The sequence below is a fragment of the Empidonax traillii genome, unplaced genomic scaffold (genome assembly GCF_003031625.1).
Source record: "Empidonax traillii isolate 1590-97213 ecotype Southwest subspecies unplaced genomic scaffold, ASM303162v1 scaffold1739:size66342, whole genome shotgun sequence".
NCBI classification, from domain to species: domain Eukaryota; kingdom Metazoa; phylum Chordata; class Aves; order Passeriformes; family Tyrannidae; genus Empidonax; species Empidonax traillii.
Genome location: NW_020956932.1, coordinates 1 through 16,597, shown reverse-complemented (window position 1 = coordinate 16,597; position 16,597 = coordinate 1). Strand labels below are relative to the sequence as shown.

The window sequence follows — 16,597 nt, the reverse complement described above, 5'->3', positions numbered from 1 at the left end:
TTCTGCTGCCTGTTGGGGCTGCAGCTCTCCCTGGGGAGAAAGAAGTTCTTGTTCTGAGCTGCTCCAGCTGAAAGAGGCAAGTAATGGAGGTTTCAAAGAACAAAACCTCAAAATTATTTGTGTAGTTTTGAACAAAAGGGACAGATACCACAGCTATTGACAGCATAGTCTGCTGGGCAAAGTTGGAAGTAAATTATTAACAAAATGAAGTTACTTCTTTGCACTGTGAGCCTATGAATGTACCTGGCATGTCTTGGAACAGCCTGCCAGGAGCCTGGGAAGAAGCTGGGCTCTGGTTTGCTGCTTTTTAGTAATAAATTCTACACTAGAGGGCATAGCAGCCTCAGCTTGAGCAAGGCCCTATCTACCTGATCACACCAGGAACCGCCCTTCTGCCTGCGGTGACTCAGGTGAAGTCATTTAAGAAGCCAGATCTGCAGTTGGCTTTCAAAGATTTAAAAATGAATATCCCTGCTCTCCCACCCTTCCTGTCCCAAAGGCCAGGGGCTGGCACTGCACGAACAGAGGAAAGATCCACACGCTGACATTCCAAATGGCGTGAGCTACAGGGGGGAAGAGGGGTCTTAATTTACACAGCACCAGTAGTGGGAGCTGTCTCTGTAGATGCTCTTGCTGGGCACAAATCCATATTTACAATTGGGTGTAGCTGCTTGCAAAGGACTCCCATCATTATGGAAAGGAATGTGAGTATGAGACATATCCATACCCACAAAATTAATATACAGGACAATACAGAAAAACAGCCCCAAGAACAGCAAGTGAACAGAGCGACAAGAGGGGAAGCAACAGAGAGCAGGAACTTCATAGCAGGCAAGATGGGCTGGTGCAGGCCACTGATGAGCTCCCAGCAGCTGATTGCACCTCCCAGCCTGGTACTCGAGGCAGGGCACCAGCAGCTTTCAGCTGTTTAAGGGTCCTGCACAGCAAATGCTGTGGGATTTGGTGGTCATCGGCTTGCCGAGTAGCTGAAAACAGGAACAACTCAGTCTGGAGTGAGATACAGCTGTAGAGCAGACTGAAGGAATGGTTCCAGCACTCATAAACGTGCAGCAAAGCTCTGCCATTGGGTATTCAGTGAATTAGTATTGAGATGAGCAGCAACGCACAGGGCTTGAAGAAACAGGGGCTGAAGTCAGATAAACCTGTCAGTTCCAATTGCTTTCTCAACTCCAAACTGGAACTTGAATTAGGACATGGAATCACTGCTATGTAGCTCCCTCTTCAGCAGGTGCTGATCCAGCACAGTCCTGCTGCAGAGCATTCATTGCTCAGGCAGGGAAGGGGCCAAATGAGGAGGGTTGCAGACCAAACTGCCAAGTCCCAGTAGGGCAGGACAGGGGTCTAGACCCTGTCTAGACACTGGTCTCCTGGTGCAGGCTCAGCTTATGCCAGCTTAATACTGCACACCAGGTTTATTTCAACAGGCAGCTGCAAGCCTGGGATCACCTCAGCTGCATTTGGCAGACACAAGCTGGCTTTACAGGAAAATAAAGTACAACTTTGTTGTCAGAAACTTAGATGGGGGAAAATCAGTCTTATCAGAGGACTGGACAGTGAGCAAAGGTCTGACCTTGCCAGGAGCAAAACAGAGCTGGGACTGGCAGTGCCTGGTGTGTAAGTCCTGAAAATCAGGCTGATGGGAAAGCTGCTTTCTGGTCACAGCCACTCTCTTATCATTAAATGGAGTACATAAATATAAGCAAGCAAGCGTCAGGATTTTGAACATTAGGAGCAGGAGGTTGAAACAGTGGGAACAGGTACAGCAGGTGGCAGAAAGCCCAGCACTCATGCCAGGAGACTGTTCCATAATCAAGTCTGAGCTCACTTGCTTAGAACAGCATGGGTGGCTCACCACCCTTTTACCAAGGAGCTGGATTTGACTAACAAGAGGCTCTTAAAAGGATTCAAATGAGCTCCTGCTGCGGATTGGAAGTGACAGAGGTCTGTATTTCCACAGTGCAGTTCTCTGTATGGAAGGGACTGAATCAGTGGCAAGGGGGGATCAAGTTTGGGGGATCAAAGCACACTGTAAGAATCACATTCCCCATCCAGCTGGTCACGTGCTCACCCACCGCTCTCTAACGAACCGTGGGTTGATGTTTTAATTCAGCAGTGGCTCGTGAGAGCCAGACCAGTTACAGGACACAAACCCTCCTGACAGCCCCAAGAAGGGACCCAGGAACTCCATTTCACAGGGATGGGCCAACTCCTCCCCACCTGTGCCATAAAGCCCAACCTGCACAGCAGCAGGTGTGATGCACGACACAGGACGAGGAGCACCAGGGCTCAGCCTCCACCCTGGGCAGGATATTTTTAGCTTCTAAAAGAAATCTGCTTTGGCAAAGATCCAAAAATATCTTTAGATCTGAGATGGAGAGCCTTACTGTGATATTTTAATCCAATTCAAAGAGATTCCACAATTAAACAGGTTTGAGCCAGGAACCAAATGATTTTTCAGCACTTTCTTCTTTTGATCCCATTAGGTGCTGCCAGCTCTTCATGAGTATGCACCAAGCTTGGGTGTGTAGTTTGGTTTTGTTGTTCCTGAAATGCACCCTTGCCCAGCTCAGTAGCTGCAGTTTTTCCAGCCACAGCACAGAACCGGCACCTGGAAGCAAAACTTCCTGCAATCCAGGTGTGGGGAAGTGTCAGATGTGAGACAGAGCACTTCCTACCTGCACAGACCACGGAACTGCATGGCGGTCCCAGACCTGGCTTAAAGCCAGCAAGGAGATGTTATCCCTCCTGTGCCTCCAGTGCACTGCAGTTTGCCTGCAGAGCCACCACATCCCTGCCATGAAATCCAGGATTCTCCGGCATGGGGAGTTCAAGCACAGAGACTGTGCAGCAAAAAGCCAGAGAAGTGGTTTGGGTTGGATTTCTCAACAAATAAAGTTAACACTACACATCTCCCCAACTAAATCAGAACAAAAGCAGTCAAGTCAGTCTACGATTTAATGGAAAAAGTCAACGCCTTAACTACAAAATATATTAAAATACATAAATAAGTTACTGTAAGAAAAATAACTGCTTGAACATTGTACCTCTGCCTTGCATAAACACCACATCTGCACTCCAGCTCTGACGCCCTCTCTCCAGGAAGCTTTGGCCTGCGTATTCCTCAGCTGACAGCTTAACTACAGTGCTACCTTCGCAATTCCTTCACCCTACAGTGGAGCAGGAGGCTGAATGAACTGCTTGTCAGCCCTCATCTGCCCGTGTGCAGCTGCTGCCCGGCTCCTCAGGAAGAGGCTGTTCCCACGCGCATGATCCTGAACAGCGTGTTGAAGTTGTTGCTCCTTATTGCATCCCGACAAGCACTTATCACCTGTGTTTTGGGTTTGCCAACTGCAAAGAGACAGGACAGGAAAGAAAAAACACTTCACTTACCGAGCAAAAAACTGGTAAAAATGCCTATTTGATCCAGTCTCAAAATTTAGGGGTTTCTGCCAGGTATTTTTTAAACACATGGCGAAACACCTCCTTTTTTCTAAAACATAAATAAAAACCTTTCTTGAAAGAAGAATCATCTGTAGTTGTGTTTTAGGAGATCGCTGGAAGGGGAATGCTATAGACAAAAAAAGAACACCCTTCCCCAAAGGCCTACAGGATTGATAGTACAGACAAAACAGCCCTGCTTAAGTTGGTTGTTGCTTTTTTTTAAAGCAGAATTATAAACTTAGAACTGAAATACTACTTTTAAAATGCTTTTTAAGTTATGTTCAACAAAACTAGGAATTTCTGTGTCATTCAGAAAGCTGGAAACCACTTTAAACTGTTCTTTCTAAAACTGTGATCCCAGACCATACTGGACACTCACAGTTGACTGGCACAGGCAATTGGCTGTGACTGAAAAAAGAAAGATTATTTCTACTAATTGAGTTCCAGGCCAAAAAGCCTGAGGTCACTTAACTAACCCAGGTGGCCTCTGGGACACGTCTCATCTGCCTCAGCAGGGTCTGAGGCTCCTCAGTCCCTCCAGAAAGCAGACTCACCACGCAAGCGCCCAGCCCTCTGGATGGCCTGGTTCACGGCTTTCAGGTTGTTCAACAGCTCTGTGTGGTTGCTGCAACGGATCTTGTACTGATTTATCAAGTCTCTGTTCAGATCATACAGCTCGGTGTACCGTGTCTTCATGTTTTTCCTGGGGGAACAATCAGTGCAGTTATTTGCATCTCTGGGGACCAAGAAAGTCATTCCTGGTTTGTCAGTATAAAGGTGTAGCAATACCTGGCTGTGATGGCTACCACGGCCTGCCAGCTTCGAGACAACTCACTTGTCTAAACATGTCGGTTATACTCATTATTCTACTTCTAAAAAAAAAAGTGCTCTATTGCAGTTATTTTACCCAGAAAACCAAAGTGGAGATGCCTTTCCTCAGTACTGCCCTGCAGCAGCTCAGACACTGCTGCTCTTCACAGTAAAGCTCAGACATTAGCAGAACACAGAAAATTGGGAGTGAAAAGACACCTAACATTTCTTGTTGTTCTAGAAAGTTCACACACCACAGACAGCTCTTCCTGCCTTCTTCCTTTAATGCATCTTTTCTAACATATCTCACCATCTTGAAGTAGATTCACCTCACCTGCTCTAACACTAAGTAAATTCTCTACACTTTCCCCGACTGGTTTTCCACCCAAAGAACAAGACAAGGTTCAAAGAGAGCTCATGGTGGGACCAGCAAAGGTACAGTTCTACATCAAAAGCTGTAACTAGGCAACTCCTGTATCACACCAATAGTTTCTGGTGCTCCTTTCTGCCTGAAAAGCGAAGACTGGCTGTTCCAAACCCAAAGCACACGAGGTAGGCAGCAGTGGCTCACATGTCTCCCAGGAGCCGTGCATCCTCCGCCTGGACCAGCATGCTGCGGATGAGGTTGGAGTGTTCAGCCATGTCAGCTGTGAGCTTCTGATTCACTGCGTGGTGTTCATCCACCTGTGCAAGGCAAGCAGCTCCTGAGCAAGGCTCCTGGGCACCCAGCCTAAACCCTGGCCCAGTGAAACAGGAAATCCCATCGCAACTGAACCCACCAGCATCCCTGAGACCATTCTCCTTCCCCTCACCCCGGCTGCCAGGGCAGCACCCGGGCCCCTGGAAGGGGGTGAGCAGGCTGAGATACACATCTCGTGCCCTGAGCCAAACCCACAGCTCAGTCTCCCAGACAACACACTGACATTACCCTAAACAACTGACAGCTGGGTCCACGGGCCTGTTCTACAGAACAAGGAACAGACAGAAAGCTGAGGGTGTCCCACGGAACACTCAGCAAGCCATGGCTGGGCTGGTTTCCACAAAGATAAAGCAGTTCAGAGATCCTCTCATAACATGCTCCCAGTGACTGCTCATCTGCCAGCTCACAGATGCCCAATGTCTCCTCACCTTCACCAGCACCTTCCGCAGCTCCTCAAAGTAGGCAGGGAAATCTGCTTCCACCTGCAAATCTTCAATGGCCAGGAAGGAGGCCAGGGACTGCACAATGTCACCAGCCAGATCAATATCATCTGTGTTGATGGAAATCTGCCAGAAAGCAGAGAAAGCACTTCAGCGCTCCTCCAAGCCAGAACACCTCCCAGCATCTCACAGCAGGTCCTTTCACCAAAACTGTTGCACGGGCAAGCTCTACAGCTTGTGGTAGACAAGGAGACACTGATCTCAAAGGGCCTTTTATTCAGGCTTGGGATAGAGAGGCATCTGTGTGCACACAGGACCAGTGCAGAAGTTACAGGCAACCTTTGTGCCTCACCTTATGGCTCCCTGAAACCACCCTGTGAGGAAACAAATCCCCTTGTTCCTGCAGACCTGCAGGCTAAGAAGTTTACTTTGCTGACAGGCCCTGGGATTTTACCCACTAACAGTAAACAGACCCAAAAGTTTCCAAAAGCATCCCTAGGACATGAGTTCTTTCTCTGCCTGTTCAGTTGTCCTTCACTTTTACTGCCCCATACTGGCACCACCCTCGAGTTCCAGTGGATTATAATCAGGAGGGTGTTTCCCCTTGTCCATGAAGGTACTCACCTCTCCACCAGGCTTGATTTTGATGCAGAGCTGACCTGCATTACGAAGGGAAGTGAAGCAAACCTGAAAGGGAGCACTCTGAAACTCTGCATCCTCTGGCAGCAAGAAGCTCTGGTTCAGCCACATAACGATCTAGCAAAAATAAAATCAAGAGCATCAGCCATCCCCTGTGTGTAAAGCCTGGGGAACCACACAAGGACCCTGCACATGATGTGCACCAGGACACCTGGAAAATTCATTTACTAAATTTCATCCCCTAACCATCCCCATGCCATGAACTTTTTAGAATGAGGACAGTAGAATCCTTGCACCAAAGCTGAATATTCCTAAAAGAATCAAATCCAACAACCAGAGATCACAGCCTAAGGTCAAAACATAAGCCCAGGTCTGGAGACCAGACAAAGTTGGAAGCAAGGCTTGGTTCTACTGCAAGAAGTTAAAACCTTGTTTCATCTTGGTTTTTGTCCTGGCCGTTTAATGCAGTAAAGGTCATGGAACTATGGCAGAGTGAGGAAAACAACCAGCTCTAATTACTGCCATCCTACAGTTCAGATCTTCTGGAACCAAAGCTGCAACACTGCTGCTTATCTGTTCGGAAACCAAGCCTGGGCACTGAGCTGCCTTTTTCCTGTTCCCTGCTCATTTACAAATTCAACACTCACTACTGGGCTCCTGCCCTTGGCATTCCATCAGCCAGCACACAGCAAACAAGAGAACCTCTTAAAACACCTTGTGATCTGAGGCCTTTAGTTCCTGCAGAAATTCCTGGTGCTGGGAGTGCCTCAACAGAGGCCTCTTTCAGAGACAGAAAAAAAGCTGCAATACACAGGCTCCAAAGGCCAGCAGCGCAGTTCCCTGAATAACCTGTCCTTTGCCATTGCGAATGTCAAGCTGACTGCAAACCCTCCACCCCTGAAGGACTGCAGAACAGGAAGCAGAAACTCACCCTCTGTGGCCTCTCACTGGTGGTGCAGTTAACGAAGCTCAGGGGCTCCGTGGCCGAGTCGGGGCTGCTGAGCGCGTACATGGAGAAGCGGGGAAGCTGCCTCGTCAGCTCGAACACGTGGAACTGTGTGCTGCAAAACAGACACTCACTGACACAGCAGCCACTCACACCATTCACCCACTGCAGCGGCTCCTGCTTCCTTTTTAGCTGGGTACTGGTATCACCAGCTTCCAGTCACATAATCAGCTGCTTGGTGCTTCCCAGGAAGAAAGACTTGGGACTTGGAAATTCCAGGCTTATCACATTGTGAGGTTGTACAGTTCCTCCCCACTGCCGACATTTTTGATAATCCTTCCTCTGAAACATACTCCCTAAGCTAACAAATTTACAATTTTACTATGTGATTAGGTATTTCCTTTACAAGTTCACCAACATCTTACTAGAAGCAGAATAAAGACAAACAGAGAAAACAAAAAAGGGAATTCAGTCCCACACATTCTTCCTGCAGTGGATGGCTCGCTCTAAAAATACACCTCCCTACCCAGCGATGTGAGGGCATTCAGACTTTATCTGGTGAAGAGCTCAGCATCACAGGGGCAACAGTGTTTTTAAGAAAGCATTCCAGCTCTCCTTCTAGTAGCACAGAGAAGTGGGACAGCCAGGAACTAACGGTGCACTCGAGAAGGGACAAGCCTGAAGCCACGTCACTGCCGTGTCCTGGTCACACAGCCAGCCCTGGAGAGCAGCAGAGACCACAACTCACCTGTTCTGGTAACCCACGAAGGCTTTGATGTGCAAATCCACGGGCACATCCTTGGGTGGAGTGAGGGGAACACGGACACAGCTCGAGAGGTTCTGGACGCTGGGGTGCACCACGTGGCTCTCTCCTTCGAATATGCCCTCAGCAAAGATCAGCACAGCACGGATGATGGTGTCTTAGCAACAAGGAAGAAGAGGCAGTTCCTCAGTTAAAAGTTGTCCTCTGGCAACAAACCAGCACTGTTTTCAGAATTAAGCACGGTAAAGTCTTTATACCCCCTCCTCTGAATTGGGAAAACACGCCAGGTGACCAGGACTACCACAACTGGGCCTGACTGCATGCCTGGGCTTAGGTGAATCTGCTGTCTTGGGGTAGTTCCAGTTCTGCACTTAAAGCCAGCTGAAGCCCAGTTGCATTCACACAACACTCTCAGTAATGCAGCTGTAGGTTAATGTTTACAGTCAACACAAGGAGTGCTGCAGGGAGCACCAACACTGGTTTTATCCGAGATAAATGTTAATTGCCTTGGAAAATAACACATAACAAGAAGCAAATTCCATCAAACTCCCTTCCCCTGAGACCCAACAAAGGAACACAGCTTGATTCAAAACTCTGTGAAAGGAAAGAAGCCACAAAGGGGACATTATAGACAACAAAGGGGAGACATGCAAACCATAAGCTAAATATAACTAAAAATTTGCATTAATTTACATGAAATGAATGTCAAAGGTTGCAGGTTAGCACTCACCATTTGTGGTGGAAATACACAGCTCCACGTGGGCAGACTGGCTGTCAGAGCCCAGATTAACTGACAGGGCTGTCTGGAGTTGGGTGTTTGCTGGAATCACACCTCTCTGCCCATCAGCTTCCTTCAGCTCAGCGTTCAGCTCAGCCTGTTACAAAACACACCCCCTTCAGTATCAGAATTTCAAGATTTTTGGCCAAGAAACCTCGAACACACGCACATAACTAAGTTCTTTTTTCCTGCAGAAGAAGGTCACATTACAGCAATCCCCAGACACTTCACACAGCTCTGAGTGGCAGCTGGATTAGGCACAGAGCCAGGGATGCTTGGATGCAATTTTTTGGGGTGCTTTACCATTGATGGAGCTCGGGTCTGTACCCAAACCTTTACTCAGAAAACCACTGAACATATACCAGTTTTAAGCACGAGCTTATAGAATTCCAAGCTTTTGCTATAGTGCTTCTTTGCTGTTCAAAGACGAGTTTGCTCTTTCCTCAGACCATTTTTGAAACTCTTTATTTCTGCACGTTCACCATCAAGCCACAAGTGCTCTTCCTGCACCCTGGCAGCGCTCCCAGCCCTCACCCAGAGACCTGATCCCCTCTGACTCCCAAGTTGGCTTTTGCACTGAAAATTACAATCTGCAGTCATAAGACAAAGAGCAGGGCTGAAGGGAATCCAGCTCCAAACACAACTGCTCTGGCAACAGGAAGGAGCAAGGAAAGTGTTGTTTATTAAAATACAAGAAGCAAGTTCTGAACTTGCACAAGGAACAAGCCAAATGCAGAAGCAGGAACCCTCAGCAGACAGTCTCCTGCACCCTGACAGGTTACAGCTCTGGCTTGTCTGGACTGCCCCACAGCCACTTCCCAGGTTACTCCAGATTTACACCAACAGGAGGTGTGTTTTGGTCCTATGCATTATTGAAGTAGTACCTTTGCATTTTCCTCATAATTTCTTAATTCCAGCAGCAGATTTTGTTTCTTCTGACTAAGTTCTCGGATCAGATCTTGCTCAGCATTCGTATCCATTAGGTTTCCTTTCATCTCCTCACCTCCTGGCAGATAACCTCGGACTGTACAGAAACAAAACATAGCTCATTTCAGCAAAGCCTTTCCCAGCCTCCCCAAAACTTTCTGTAGCAAGACTCTCTTCTATCTATCACCTCTGCAGGAGACACCAAATCTGGTTTTCAGCTGAAGACCTGAGCATTGATTTAGACCCACACAGGCTCTGCCTTTCTTGGTGATCAAGACAAGAGAAATGCACATAAAAAAAAAAGTGAATTTCCAACCTGCCTTTAAGCTGTACTCACCTGGCCAGACAAGTGCAGCACCCAGTCCTTTTGCAAGAGGATTCCCACTACAATCATTCTTTCAGGTGCTTAGGCAAGTTTGCAATTATGCAAAATTAGTAAAATGTGTAACCTGGATTTCTAGAGCTGGTCAGAGGAGTTGTTGCTGTCTGGAAGTGACTGTAAGTCACTGTCAATCAGCCAGGAAACAAGATTTACCCACAGCACTTTTTCCCCAAATCAAGGGATACTTCACTTCAAAGGGGTACAGCCTGTTTCTCAGCAGTCCAGTGGAGCACAGAGTTCTGGACATATCTCTGAGTGTCTGTGGAGACAGAGGACCTGAACAGGTGATGAGACAAAGACATTTGCTCTAAACTTCCATTCTGCTCTAGGGCTGTGTGCTCTGATTGCAGTTGACAATGAAAGCCAGGGACAGAAGTCTTACACCTGCAAAGAGCATGCTGCCTGCCACACTAACCAGTAAGGCCTAAAGGGACCCCCACCGTGCCAAGGCTTGTTTGCGATGGACCCATCAGAAAAGGATGGTCTCGTTCAGTGACAGACACCCACACAGCTCTGTAAGGACGAGGTTCTGCAGAACTGCCTGCAGTGCTCCCCTCCTGCCAGCCTGGGAAAAAGGTTTATATGCTGAGGCCCAAGTGCAGCAAATCCCCACAGCCTGTGATTAAGACAGACACCGAAATATTATGCTATTTAACAAGGACAGGCTTTTGTTTCAAATGGGTTGTGCCAGACCTGCTTGTCTCAGGCCACTGACGCCAAGCAGTCGGATAATCACGCCAGTGTCTTTCCTGGAGCCATCCCTGTGAATTCATGCTGAGCTTATTTAAATAATCTGTGATCATATTTGTTTCCACTCACAGTAACTAGGTCTGACTTTTTGAATGCATGGTGGGATAAATCCAGGAGAGAACTGGAGAGCATTTTCCAGGAAACAAAGAGCTGTTAACACCTAAAATTTCTAATATAAAAACCACCTGCAGAAGAAAACCAAAACACACACACTTTTAGCTCTCTAAACCTTTACCCACTGTAAAGCAGCCAATAGAAAAAAAAAATATTTCCTATACATTCATCTATTACAATAGAATAGCCTGAAGAACCAGAGTCTGTCCTGAATATCATTATCTTTGCATTAGGATGGGGCTTCTTCCATTAGACAAATGAATTTTGATGGCTTCTTGAATCATAATGAAACACATGCTGATTCTCACAGAGAAGGCAATATTCAAAACCCTGCTTCCAGATAGTGTAACTCCAAATTCCCTTAACTTCACATAAAGCCGAGGGAATTTGGCACACGAAATGTTGGAAGCAAAACAGCGTTTAGCTAATCTGAGATGATGTGATGTGCCTGATATTGCTGTGCATTAAATTAAATTCCTGAACAATGCTCTTACCTTCCCCATCAACTGAACAGCAGATTAACTGGGTGCTCCCATCCATTCTGTAATCCCCCTCCACCACTCCTGCAACTGAGGAAGCAAAGTTGTCCTTAAAGATGACCTCCCCGGTGCGGTCGCTCCGCGCATCCACCTGCGACAACAAAGAGTTCCAAGCCTCAGCATGAACAGAAAAGCCAGCTCCAAAATAGTCATGCCACACTCTGAGCTGTCAACTGAAAGCCAGCTCCACTCACAGAACTGCAGGTGAAGTCGCAGCTCCGCTGATCCCAACACCACACGTGAAAAAGGAACCATCAAGAAGCGACCTGCAGGCAGACTCAGCCAGAGGGAACCGCTCCTCAGAGATGCTTCCCCAAGTTACACACAAGGAAGGAAACAAAGGGACTGCAGGTCTGCACTGGGAAGGTTATGCACATATGAATGCAGCAATGGTGGGACTAAACCAGAAATGAGGCAGTATTTACAACCTTTCCTCCTAGCTGCAGCCCTTGTGAATTATTTTTACACACAAATACCACAACCTTCAATTATCTTCCATTGGAGAAGAAGGGTGAGGGGGGCCCAGTTCTGTGCACTGTGTGTATTTTCCAAAGCACAGCTCCCAGCATGACTCTTTCTAGGAGCTATTCACTGTTTCAGATCAACAAGATGGGCAGAGACTGCCAGTGGAAAAGAACAGGAGTAAAGCAAGGAGAGGTTCTCTCTTTAACAATCACCTAACCCAACATAAATTACAACATATCTGGGCTCCAGACTGCCAGCTTGATATGAAGTTATTAAATTCCCCCAGGCTAATGAGAGTAATGAGAGGTGTTGAAGAAAAAAAAGCACAGCTTTACAAAAAAAACTGGCAAGCTGCATCCAGGAGAGATGTGGCAGTTAAAACAGTCATTTCTGGCAAAGGGGAATACCAAGGAACAGGTTTAAAAGACTAAGACTGAGCTGTGTAGAATGCCTTTACATAAAGTTAAATGATGCTTGGTTAATCCTGCCCCAGCCCAGACTGACGCTGCTCTCCTGTTACATAACTGCTCTGTCTCCCCTGCAGTTTGGAAATTCAGGAAACACTGCAGAGGATTATTAGCGTGTCCTCCAGACACACCTGAAAACAGACACTCGGGAGCTTTAGGATGTGGCATATGATCTCTGCTGCCATAGAAACAACTTGCCACACCCTTGCAGTTGACTCTGAGCTAAGCAGAGGAAGCAGCTTTTCTCTGATCTTGCACTTGGCACAGGACTCACCAGCCAAACTAGGTTTATTGCAATAGATCTTCACTGCTCAGCTTTCTCTTTAATTTTTTGGATTGCTGTTCCTCGGACAATTCAACAGCCTTGATCAAACAGTTTCCATATCTACAGCTCCTCATTTCCCCACGGTATCAACTCACCTTCCCATTGGACCAGCCAGTGATCAACTCAGGCACCCCATCAGAGTTCAGGTCAAATGAATGTATGCTCATTGCCTGGTTTTTCGACTGAGGACAGAAAAGAAAGAACAAATTAAGCTTGGGTATGTTTTCTGAGTTGCACATGCTTGACACATGCAAGACACTGGACTATGAGGCTACAGAGATTAGTCAAAGAAATACAGCACCGTCTCTTAACAGGGAGTTTGAGCATTGCTATCCCTCAGGTCACACACACGTGAAATCTTAGCCCTTGCACTACAAATCTAGTCCACTGCTTTCAAAGGATCTGACTGTTCTTTCAATAGATTTCTATCCAAGCAGATGACTAAACTCACAAAAACAAAGCATAAAAAGGCAAATCCTCTAGGGAAAAAAAAATCAGGTCTTCAACACTGTCATAAAATGAGACCACCGAGGACAGCCATGAGCCTCTTCATACCACCTCCTATGGAATCTTCTTTTCTTATTACTATTAAACATACTGTTCTAACCTGTGTCATATTAAGAATATTAAAATGGGCATCAGGAAAGGATCTTGCCAAATTGATGTGCTGGAGCAGCAAATTGCTACTGATGAGAAAAATTAACTTTGAACACAGACAACGCGAGATTTCAGCCTCTGAAAAACAGTTCATTGATTCAGCAACATCTTCAAACATGAATTCAAATTTCCCTCTTACTTAAACAACCCTGTGAGGCTAAAGAATCCCTAAGTGTATGGTTGTATTCACGTTGTTTAAGCCATCACCAACAGCCCAAAAGGAACTGACACAGTGTTCACTTTGCATGTACCTACAAAAAGAGGTACATTTTGTAAGAACAAAGGTCCACCAAGTTCTCTGCTCAAAGTTCATCTAATGAGGCAGGATAACATCAGGATGACCTGAGGTCAGGTACCAAGTCTCCCTAGCAGCCTTCAAGCTTTCAGTGATGGTATTCCAGGAACTGGACTAACCTTAATCCTCCAGTAGCGGGCTGTCCTGTCGTAAACTCCAACAGTCCCGTTAGCGAGAGCGTAACCAAACCGACTGCCATACATGGGGCTGAGGGCAGTGATAGTCTGGTGGGGAAAGGGGGGAGAGAGAGCACACAGCAGTGAAATCTTCTGCAATTTAACTAACAGGGAACAGGCTACACAATCTGTCATATAATCTCTACAGCACTTACATGGTAAATCAGTCTGTAGGAAGCATCGACTACTGAAGAAACTACTTTTAAGAATCAGTTTGAAATCACTGAAAGCCTTGTAGGATTTCCTCACACAAGCTGCATTCCCAGTGTTAGGACACACTTGAGCAAGGATTGCAGAATTGCCCTCAAACTGTGTACTTTGCCCAAGTATTTCCTACCACAGACAGCAACACAACTGCTCATAGGATTCCTGTGGTCATTAGTGCTAACACACTGTTAGTGAAAAACCAGTCCAAACACACAACATTCCTGAAGCTTCAGGAGCTGGGGACGTCAAAGGTTCAGCTTTATCTGGGTTAGGAAAGCCCTACAGATATTATTGGTAGAAAATCTTTGCCCAAGATTAATGAGGTAAAAATTAACATCATTAGCATCCACAGCTTGGACCTCTTTGGAACACAACTGGAACACCAGGCTAGGTAGTACCTGAATAAATAAGAGCTCTGGGGAAACACCTGAGAGTCATAACTCAGCCTCTTTCTCACTCCTTCTAAGACCCATTCTTCACTGAGCTAAGGTTCTCAGTGCTTGGAAATGCAGGTTTTTCCACACACTGGAGATTTTAATGTCAGAAGGAACAACTGCCATCATCTGTCTGGTCTTCTGTAAAATGCAGCACAAGAGACTTCCTTCAATTAAATTCTTCACCAACTTCTTATTTAAACTCAGCTCCTTGGGATTTTTTAGCATAAAACAGGCAAACCCTTTATCCTTTCCTCACACAATCTTCTCCAAGTATCAAAACCCTCTAAATTACAGGCACCCAATAAGGACAAAAGACCCCAGAAACAGTCAGGAACTCAAAGGTAACACTCCCTAAATCTACACCTGATTGTCCATTTATAAGAGTCACAACAGTCTACAGCTTCAGTTTCACCAGAGGAAGAGATTAAACAGGCAAAATGCAAACTGTTCCAGACTTCCAAACCAAGACACTGTTCCCTGAATTCACCCTCCCAAAAAGAAAGGTTTAGGTGTAGCTGTGTCTTTCGAAATTAGAACAGCAGGATTGTAACAGGCCTCCTAAGACTCTGCAGGTGTGAACTTAAAACAGTTCTACCAGGGACCTGGAAATTATTCACACATGAGAGTGATGGACCTGTAGCTGCCCTCTGATCAGAAAATACTACATGACTAGGCCAGCCACTGCACACACAGCAGGATGGATTACAGGCCCAGTTCTAATTCTAGCCACAGCAAGAGCCTCCCTTCCTAGAACAGTGGATTTGTCCTTTATAGCTCTTCCTAAGTGGTTTAATAGCTAAGCCTTTTAGTCCCACCTTGGGCAGAGGGGAGACCTCAGGTCTTTAGGCACAAAGGCCCACAACCTGCCCCTACTCTACCTCGGCTCCAGAAGGGCTGTGAGAAGACTGAGAACACCCCTAAATGCCGCGGAAAGGCTATTTTACTCCCTTCCAAGAAACAAAAATCTAACAGTGCAGGTCTCCTCTCATTTCTTAAGCTAAAGAGCATCTCCTACACCTTTCATTTATCCCCCTGTAAACCTTTTTGCCCCATGTCTTAGTTTAGTCATCACAGCCCTCCTTAGACAGCCAGTGCATAACTCCAATTGCAACATGAACTTCCAGTTTTGCCTGGGCATCCCCCTTGTGCCCTGCCATGCACTGCCTGGAAACACACAGGGGAAGTGACATCATCATGACTGTGTCAACGCATTTGAGGAAATCTGTAGAAGACCTTCTTTTGCTCAGAGGGCACTCAGAGCTTCAATCACAGCCCAGTAACCTTAATCACCCTGGGACACAGCCCTGACTTTCAGCCAAGCAATAGTCACTTTTCTCACCTAGCCGAAGGTTTGTAAATAAACAGAGCAAAAAAAAAAACCCTGTGTAATGAAAGACATTAATAAACTCTAACTTCTGCAGTTCTAGCAGAATAGATACTGTGCCAAACAGTTAAGCAACTATTTAAATACATGATAAATCTGAACCAGAGAAGCTTTAGAGTACACAACAGCTTCAGCTCCATCAGCACCTATAATAAACATCAGCCAGAAGTAATTTACCTCCGTCTCTGACATCTCTGCCACGATCTCATCTTCCTTAAACACCCGGATATCAAAATCTTCAGAGCCAACAAGAAGCTGAAAACAAACAAAAAAAAATTGTATCTTAAAAATAGTTACTCAAGTTAAGGAAATCAAAAGAATATACACCAAGATCCAGAGGACAAACAAATATTCCAAGTCCAGCAATGCAGAGGTTTTAACAGCTGTTTGAAGAGTTGCCAGTGGAGCAAAAGTTACCCTCTGAAGAGACAAGATTTCAGAAGTCTCCTGCTGATCAAGTATTAGCTACTCATTTTTTGGTCAAGTCAGTCTCTACAAAAGCATAGTGAAATATCTGGGGTAGGAATGAGAAAAGACACTTTGGAACATCAAGGTTCTGCTGTTTTCTTACTGTAGAAGATTCAGTGTTACAATTCATAACTGCAATTATATATATATATATATATTCCTACTGTTTGTCTCACATCATATCAGCAAGATGTGTGTTACAAGTTATCGTCATTTCAAATCAGCAGAGCAAACACTGTTTCATTTCCCCATCTCACTACAGAGGAACAGGAGGGCTGGATCGGAGGGCAGATTTCTTGATTTTACCAAGTGTAAGTGAAACTTTTCACAGGACAGCTTCTTAAGAGCTCACTTCTACATCTAAGGTGCTTGCGAGTTGTTTCCCCAAAATTCAGGAAAGAATTTATTAACCATGTTCAAGAAATGTCATTGCCAGACCAGGGTGAGGAAAAGGCCCAACTCCCAC

General features: G+C 46.0%; 1 protein-coding gene across 1 annotated transcript; it reads right to left on the bottom strand.

The window, feature by feature from the left end:
* Window positions 1-2,963: 2,963 nt before the first annotated feature.
* Window positions 2,964-15,945, bottom strand: BBS2 (Bardet-Biedl syndrome 2; the record flags this gene model as incomplete). Its single annotated transcript, XM_027908519.1, has 13 exons — window positions 2,964-3,369; window positions 4,017-4,165; window positions 4,844-4,956; window positions 5,401-5,538; window positions 6,037-6,168; window positions 6,983-7,112; window positions 7,746-7,917; window positions 8,491-8,635; window positions 9,423-9,562; window positions 11,206-11,341; window positions 12,603-12,689; window positions 13,579-13,683; window positions 15,841-15,945. Coding segments are annotated over 13 exons (1,659 nt in total), but the record flags the coding sequence as incomplete, so codon positions are not given.
* Between the last annotated feature and the right edge of the window lie 652 nt (window positions 15,946-16,597).